Source organism: Taudactylus pleione, unplaced genomic scaffold (assembly GCF_031769625.1).
Source record: "Taudactylus pleione unplaced genomic scaffold, aTauple2 ptg000148l, whole genome shotgun sequence".
Classification (NCBI taxonomy): Eukaryota; Metazoa; Chordata; class Amphibia; order Anura; family Myobatrachidae; genus Taudactylus; species Taudactylus pleione.
Window position 1 is genome coordinate 2742155 of NW_028284550.1, and position 8858 is coordinate 2751012.

General features: G+C 44.3%; 1 protein-coding gene across 1 annotated transcript in view; it reads left to right on the forward strand.

Annotated features, from left to right (window-relative positions):
- Nucleotides 1-8655, forward strand: part of LOC148522294 (SLAM family member 5-like) — a 56480-nt gene extending 47825 nt beyond the window's left edge. Inside the window, exons 6-7 of the mRNA XM_088474203.1 lie at nt 2279-2405; nt 5412-8655. Coding sequence (XP_088330329.1) covers nt 2279-2365 — 87 coding nt within the window. The 3' untranslated portion in view covers nt 2366-2405; nt 5412-8655. The remainder of the gene's footprint in view (nt 1-2278; nt 2406-5411) is intronic.
- The last annotated feature ends 203 nt before the right edge of the window (nt 8656-8858 follow it).

An 8858-nucleotide genomic window follows, 5' to 3' on the forward strand; every position in this document is an offset into this window, starting at 1 on the left:
TACGAAGTAACTCAGGTGACCTCACCAAGTTCCTACACAGAGCCGGATTAACAACAGGATGCCCCAGGGGCCCCAACACACAAGTGTGTATGGGGAAGGTGGGGTGTATTTTGCACACATAGCTACATCACCAGCATATGGGTACTATGGCATATGGGACCTGGGCATGGTGTTCACACATTATACTTTCTAATAACGTTGCCAGTTAGTTGCCCTGGGGCCCCCACAAACCTTGATCCAGCCCTGTTCCTACAAATGTGAGAGCAGTAAGCATGGCAGCATACAGCTGCTGGGGCTGTGACATCAACCTCACTGCTAAATTTGAGCATTTTATTGCCAACCGTGGGCCCCATTTACAAACGAAGGGAAATACCAGCGGCAATTTTCGTTTAGTATCACTGTGATACAAACAAAAATTCCACTGGTATTTAGTAATACTTGCCCCTCCGGCGAGGTCCCGCGAAGTCCAGCGGAATCCTCGTCCTCGGCGAGGTCCTCTGCTGGGCTGCTGGCAGTCTAACGCTGCCAGCGACGGAGCTTCAGGGTCATGCGAATGCGCAACGGTCCGTCTGCGCATGTGCATGACAAGGAGACCCGGCAGTACCTGGAAGGCTTCGTTGAAGCCGGAAAGGCATCGCCGGGTCTCCATTGCCGGCAATGGGGCCAGCATCGCTCTCGCCATCTTTTAGATGGCGAGAGCGATGCTGTACAAACAGCGGTAATCTAAGATTACCGCTGTTTACTAAATACAGCAAAATGGTATAACCCCTTTAGCGAGCGCTAAAGGGGTTATATTTCGTTTGTAAATGGGGCCCCAAGTCTGCTAATTATATATATATATATTATGTACAGTATAACAACAAATGTCAGGCACTCACTGTTGATGTAAAGTCACAGTCAGCCATCTCCTTCCGGCATTTCAATGCTTTAATAGAGTATTTATCTCAGGATACTACATGTGAAACAAACAGTGCCACTTAAACCCCCTATAACGTCCCCCATGTGGACGTCAGACACCTCCTTGGGTACTGAGTGATGACATCATACAGTACTGATCACCATGGTAATGTAGCAAACAAAAAGCACTATTGGGCAGTGAGGCGCAGCCTAGCTAATTAGCACATTAGCAGCAGGTGATGTCCCAATGAGAGTGCTGCAGCGTCAGGTGTGTTACAAAGGCCCAAGGTGTAAAGCTGCATACACACACAACGATTTTGTTACCAACGATTTTATGAACGATTTTTATGAACGATTATCTGTCAGATTTTTTAAAGTGTAATGAACGTTTTTTTAGAACTACAAACGATTTTTGCATATTCCCTTACTGAAAATCGTTCAATTGACAAGTCTGACTGAACTACAAACTACAAACGTGAACGCGCATGAACGATAATCGTTCATCATTTGACTCAGAAAGTGAACGATTTTTTCAAACGATTATCGTTAAACAATATCGTTTAACGATAATCGTTCAAAAAATCGTTGTGTGTGTATGCAGCTCTACAGATAACCTTAAAATAGAATAAAAAGACATGGACATACATACGTCACATAGATCAGTAATAGCAATATAGTAACATATTATAGATACACCATTGTAGCCCTGAGTCCTCATATATATATATATATATATATATATATATATATCCACACAGCGTCACACGCCCTGAGTGACTAAAGCTGGGCATCCACTATACAATTATCTGTCAGATATCTGTCCAATCTGGCTGGTTGGAATGAAAACCTGGTAATGTATGGGAGCAAATCCATTTGCTCACAAACACTGGAAAACAGACGAAAATGGTCGTTCAGACAAATTGGTTACAACACACAAATGTAACAAATTTAAAAAAAAAATGTTGGCATTTTTTCAGTGTTTAAATCCATAAGATCGATTGTCATTTGCTCCCATACATTACCATGTTTTCATTCCAACCAGCCAGATTGGACAGATATCTGACAGATAATTGTATAGTGGATGGCCAGCTTTAGTGATACTCAGTTACCCAGAGCCGTTAGGGTTAAGGTCCAGTCTCTGCAGAAGTAGACATGAGTGATCTGGGTTTCCTGCTTGCACATAGGCAACGTAACTGAAAGCCCAGGTTTGAGCTTTTAGTTCCAATTGTGTGGAAAAAAAGTAAAAGAAAAAAAAAAAATAGATACAATTTATTGATTACATTTTATAAATAGCTCTGGGCCTGAGTCACAGATTACCGCTAATGCCGCCACTGGTTGGCACTGATAACCCAGTTATCTTTTTTATTTTATTTTATTGCAGATGTTGTCAAATGTTCAAGGAGCTGAGCAGCCAACCCCTGTGCCTCGGGAATTCACAAGCCTTTATTCTACCTGTGTAATGAGATAGTAGAAGAGATGGACCACTCTAGGAGTGTTGTTACATGAAGGTAAGGCCTAGCATTGGATGGGTGGGGGCTCCCAAATACCCCATACCTGATCAACCATTAGTCGGCAGTCTAGGGTTCCAGGACTTGGGGGTGGGTCTGCCACACAGTTGGCAGATGAGGAATGAAATCAGGACCTAGTTCATTGCATGTTGGCAGCAGTTTAATTAAAGAAGCTTGTCAGCTATTCAGCCAACCCGTGGTGGTGTTGAGGGGAAAGTTCTAAATATGACTACAAGATGACTGTGCCTATGTGACCAGATATCTAACTCATACTTGTCCACTCTCTCGGAAGGTGCGGAAGTCTCCCAATTTTTTCGGGTAGTCCGCCACACCCCTGGAAGAGAGGCCGGACCTCCCATTTCCTAGTGACGTGGGCAGGGTGGGGAGATGATTGCATGGAATTGCGGGTCCATATAAAGAGGGTGAGGCTAAAATGCCTAAGATGTGAGCGTCCTGCCCCAACCCCTAAAGCGGGAAGCTGTGTCTGCCCTCCAGGCTTCTCCCAGAGATAAGAGGCCAAAAGTAGGCAAGTAGGAACTTACTGCTACAATGATTGTGCTATAGCGCCATCTAGGTAAGCCTGAATAGCTGCATGCGATTATAGTTAGGCTCTTCCTCGCATTCCCCAGAAGCCAAATTCTCCTTTACACTCTGCAAACATCATTAGATGATAAGATCAAACATGTCTGTTATATGACCTTTGTTATCTGCACATGTAAAGTTTAAATGATGATTTCCAGAGCATGCAATCGCACTGTGGAGCTCATTCAGACCCGGACGCTAAGCTGCGTTCTCTCGTAGCCGTCATGGGCCGGGTATGCAAATTTCGCGATCGCATGGCCAGGCTTAAGGACGCCCTCTATGTCTTAGAGAGCGACGGCAGAGTCATCGCACGCCGGAGTAATGACGCCCACTTTTCATTCTAAGCACACGTCATCTCCAGGAAGTGTATGATTAATCAGTACCATGGAGAGCCATCAGAGTTGATCACAGCCCTTGAGGTAGTCCCTCGCAGGCAAGCACTGCGATCACCGCAGGCTGAAATACAACCATGTGACGTGTACAATGATGCTTCCATGCTAATTATGCGCGTCCAAAGAATGGCGTTTTGCTGCTCAGACACGCCTGCGTTCGCTCATCCACTCCCCCGTTTTCCAGGACCTTCCCTTTACCACCCACACACGGCACTATCTGTCACTTAAAGTAGCGCTCAATTGTGCTACGAGCGCACAATTCCCGATAGCAGTGACTTGCTCACGCACGCGCACTGCGATGCATGCGCAGACAGGCGACTATCGGCCATAGCGTGCAATCACGGCTTAGCAAACGGGTCTGAATCGCCCCCTGTGCTTAATCAGGCCCTGGAATAAGACTGCAGGGGCAAAATGACTCAGATCACTGCAGTAGTCTGACCAAAATGACCAGCAGCAGTTTTGACAAATGTCAATCAAAGCATTCTTCCATTGTGTGTCATCAATTGAATGGGCCCATGTCACCTGGAGGGCGGTCCTTAGTTATCTGTCCACTTTGGTCACCCATGCTGAACCTTAAACTTGTTCTGTGCTCTATTTGATCTGTGGGCCTGATTGAGAGATGTACGATATTCCGGTGTTTGCGCATTTGAAGGTTATCGCCAAATTGCGCATGCGTCTAAGTCACACGGCGCATGCGTTATGGTACATTACCGTAGTTGCCCACAGTGTGATTGACAGTCAGGGAGTATTTGGGGAAGATAATGGGGAATGGCGTCAAAGATCAGGAAATTTAGGGACATTTTTGCAATTAATGCAAATTGAATTAGCAAAAATGCTAAAGAAAAAAAGATAGAATAATACTGTGTGTACGTTGCAGCACTTCCCCATTGCTTTCAGTAACCTATTGTTACATGAACCATAACATTGGAAAACCCCATCAATTTCTGTTAACCTTTGACTATGACAGATGTGTGGAGGAATTCTCCCCTTCTCTGTATACTCCTGTAGTAGCCTAGGAAATATATGGAAAGCATACATTGATTCCTTCCAGTACACTTTAAAAAAAATGTAATGTGATATATGGGGAGGTGCAGGGATGGTTTAAAAGAGGAGGTAGCACTTGTGCCAACTACCCATGCTGGCCCCATCCTCTCTGTGGTGCAGTAGACTCTGGCATTGTGGTAGAATGTACTGTGCATGCACAGGTCTCCGGGAAAATGGCTGCTGCGCCATTTTCCCAGAGATTTGTGCTGCTATTGTAGCACCAATGCGGGACTTCGGAAAGGTAAGTATTAAGCATGGGTAGCAGGATGTGTGGGACCGCCCATGTGTACCCCACACCCTGCACCCATTATAGATATAGGAGCTGATTCTGAGGCATGCTCTGGTAAATCTCTTTGCCCCTGTGACATAATGGGGATACTTTTCCGCTTTCCTAGCTAACTTCCTATTTGTTCATTAGAATATAATTCTTAGAGCGTCACCATTTTATTTTGTACCGGGTGCAAAAACTTCTCATATCTAATGGCCAGAACCGATTTCCAGAAAACCTTTAGGAGGATACACACTAGACGATATGCTCCATGAGCGATATCAGTGTTTTCCCTTGAAGTCCCGGCCCAACGACATGTGCATACACACTGGACGATATCGTTCAGTGACGCCACTCTGCACTTCCCCGAACATACAACTCCTGACGATATCGCCAGACTGGACTGCAAGTTCAGGCGACAGAAGACATCGTTAACGATTCGCAGGACCGCACATTGTTAACGATATTGAGCATACACACTGGACGATATGAACGAAATATTGTTAACGATATCGTTATCGTCCATATCATTCAGTTTTATCGTCTAGTGTGAATGCGGCTTTAGCGACTGACATAGAGGCCATCTTTGTACGCAAATGCGGATATGAGGAAAATCAGATGCAGTGATGACATATATAAATGTCTATGATAAGAGTCCTCCTCATACGTAAAATATGCCATTTACCTGAAACAATAAACAATTCTGCTTTTTTTATACAGATGACATTTGCAGTCAGAGCTTCTGAGTATCGGTCCGGGATGCAGCCATACTGGTAGAGTGTGTGGAACGTGGAATGTGGACAAGCAGTTTGAACAGACATTTTGGGGTCAATCCAATTAGGTGCGAATTGTTATCTTCTCTTCAAATTCGCACAGCGAATTCATTTTGCAATCCACTGAAGCAGTCAGACTGAATTTGCATTTTTCCATTTGCATGGAAAGGAAAATCTTTATTTTAAGGGTAAAATGTCATGACACCGTGCAGAGGGCCTGATTCAGACCCAGTCGCGAGCGCTGAGCGCTCGCAAGCGGGTCGATGTTGGCCCAGTGCGCATGCGCGAGACCCGAATAGCGACGGCCAAGCCGTCGCTATGGGTCTCGCACCAAAGGGGGCGTGCTCTTGATGTTGAGTGACAGCACGCCCCCTTTGGTAGATGTGCCGGGGGCGTGGCTGCCCAGACGGAGGCGTTCCCACGGGAACGCCTACCGTCTGGGGCTGGCCCCACTGACATCACAAGTGATGTCAGTGGGAGTGCTTTTGGCTGTGATAGAGAGAAAAGCACTCCAGGGCTTGCGGCAGACGAGACCCTACCACAAGGGTCTCGTCGCAAGCCCGATGGTCGCGATGGTCTTGACCATCGCGACCATCATTTTGGCCGCTCGCATAAGCTGTGGGTGGTAACCCACAGCTATGTGAGCGGCCAAGAGACCGCAACCAAAAAAAAACGCCCTGATTCAGAGCGGGCGCTCGTTCAGAGCGTCCAGCTCTGAATCCAGCCCAGAACCCCTAATGACTAATTAGGTAATTGGAAGTTTTCAGTTAGCTTAATTAGTCCAATAATTACATGTCTTTTTTTGGGGTATAAAAAGTTTCGTTAATTTAGGTACCTCGAATACAAAACAATTTTCTTAAATTGAAAAATAGTGGGGTTTTTTTATATAATTTTCTTACAATTTTTCAAGGTGCCCTCAAAATACCCCCAAATCACATTTTTTTCCTACTTTTTTTTTTTCATTTTTCATTTTAATTCGTTTTTGATTAAAGGAAAAAAGTTAGCTTTTTATAATTTTTTTTTGCAATTAAAAACAAAAAAAATACAAATAAGTCATTTGACACCATTTAAAAACCCGCAGTACCTACCTAATGCCCACAAACGCCCTACTATATGGTCCTGATAACTAAATTATCCATTTTGGGGGGTCAGGATGGTCTCCCCACTTCTTATGCACTTCTCTCACAACTCATTTGTCAGTCAATTTGCACCCCTCTGCTGCGTGTACCGCGAATAGGCATTTTTAATTGGATTGGAGAGTTCTCGGGAGCGCGCATTAGTGCGAAATCTGCGAAACAAACAAGAAACAAACTCGCTACTTGCAATTCGCACCTATTTGGATTGACCCCTATAAGGATATGGCTGTAAAAACATTGTATCACCTGTCATTGTAATGTCATTTCTAAGTTCTTATTTATTATTTATACCTAAACATTTGTCTTTTGTAACGTCGTGTATTATGATTATGATCAGTGATTCATGTGGTGTGACAAGGTGCAGCTCCCATAAGAAAAATTGTGAAGTACTGTAACTGCATTCAGACATAAAATAGAATAGGATTTTTAAGAATACTTTGGGGTCAATCCTATTAAGTAAAAATAATAATAAAAATATTAAGTAAAAATAATAATAAAAATATTAAGTAAAAATAATAATAAAAATATTAAGTAAAAATAATAATAAAAATATTAAGTAAAAATAATAATAAAATAAAAAATTGCAAGAATTAGGCCTGGCCCCAATCTAGCCACCTACTTTTGCCATCGGCTAGTACAGGGGTGGCCAACCCTCGGCTCTCGAGCCGCATGAGGCTCTTTTGAGCTTCTAATGCGGCTCGCGACTCGGCAGACCCCCATTAGTACTGAGAATGCTGGTCTCTAAAGCCATCAGGGGCCAGCGTTCCCAGTAATGCAGTGTGCGGGTGATGTCATGACGTCACCCGCGATGCGAGGAGCCCGCGCATCTGCTGGATCCAGTTAGATCCAGCAGGTGGCGGAAGCAGCAGCAACGGTACGGCGGGACTCGGGAGCCCTGACGATGTGGAGCGGTGCCAGCACGAAGGTAAGTTTCTTCATAGGGGGGGAGCTCGTGCTGGGGGCACGACTACAGGGAGCATTGCAGGAGGGGAACAGCTACAGGGGGCATTGCTTAATGGGCACAGCTACAGGGGACAGTGCAGAAGGGGCACAACTGATGGAGGCATTGCTTAATGGGCACAGCTACAGGGAGCATTGCAGAAGGGGCACAACTACTGAGGGGGCATTGCATAATGGGCACAGCTACAGGGAGCATTGCATAAGGGTCACAACTAATGGGGGCATTGCTTAATGGGCACAACTACAGGAGGGCACTGCATATGGGGCACAACTACAGGGGGCACAGCATAATGGGCACTGGCATTCTTAATGTATTTTATGTGGTTCTGGATTTCAATATGTATTTTATGTGAACGTGGCTATATCAATGTTATCTCTATTGCTATGGCTTTTTCTTTCACTGCAACAGTGAAAAATGTATATTGGGAAGATTATGTAAAATGTATATTTTCAATGTCCTGGGCTCGCCCCCAGCGTGACTAAAAACGGGGGTGTGACACCAGGTCATGCTCCTGCAAAAGTCATACCAAAGGCGTGCGCACAAAAATGGGGCGTGGCCTTGTGCCAGCTAGGCCACGCCCTTTTTTGCCCGCGCGCCATAGGCATGCTGTTGGCTCTTTCGATTGACTACATATATTTTTTGGCTCTTTGCCTGTGACTGGTTGGCCACCCCTGGGCTATGATGTTACTCCACTTTTGAAAATTGTGACTGTCTCGCAGAAAATGGGATTGCTGGCGGGAATGCTTCAGGCAATAAAATGATAGGACACAGGTGTAACATGGAAACGAATATTTATCCTATTTCTCAAAACCTGAAAAGTCCGATTGCTGGTAAAAACAGGAGCGTTTGATAGTGATAGGATTTTTTCTGTTGTTACCATCCCTTGGCAAAATGAAGTCTATTTAACAAATATCATGGAGGTACTTGTAACATTGCAAAATCTGTTCTCAGGATGATAATAACATATTCCAACAATTTACATAACACTGTAATATTTAAATGGGGCATTGCTTAGTGTCTAAAAAATTTTTACAATTTTTCTTCATTTTTAAATACATTTTTAATGTTGAACTTTTTAAAAAAAAAAATAAACAAACAAACAAAAAAGTTTTTTCCACATATCTGGCCTATCATTTCCACTGCACATGCGCGAGCCAACAAGTACACAGACTAGGCCAGCAAGGTGTGAATTAACCCTTAGTGCTTCAGGTCAGTATGGGGGCGGCTGAGTAGTACTCTTTTTTGTTACTTTACGCAATAACTGTTTTTTAAGGTAAGTGTTATCTCTACAACCTAG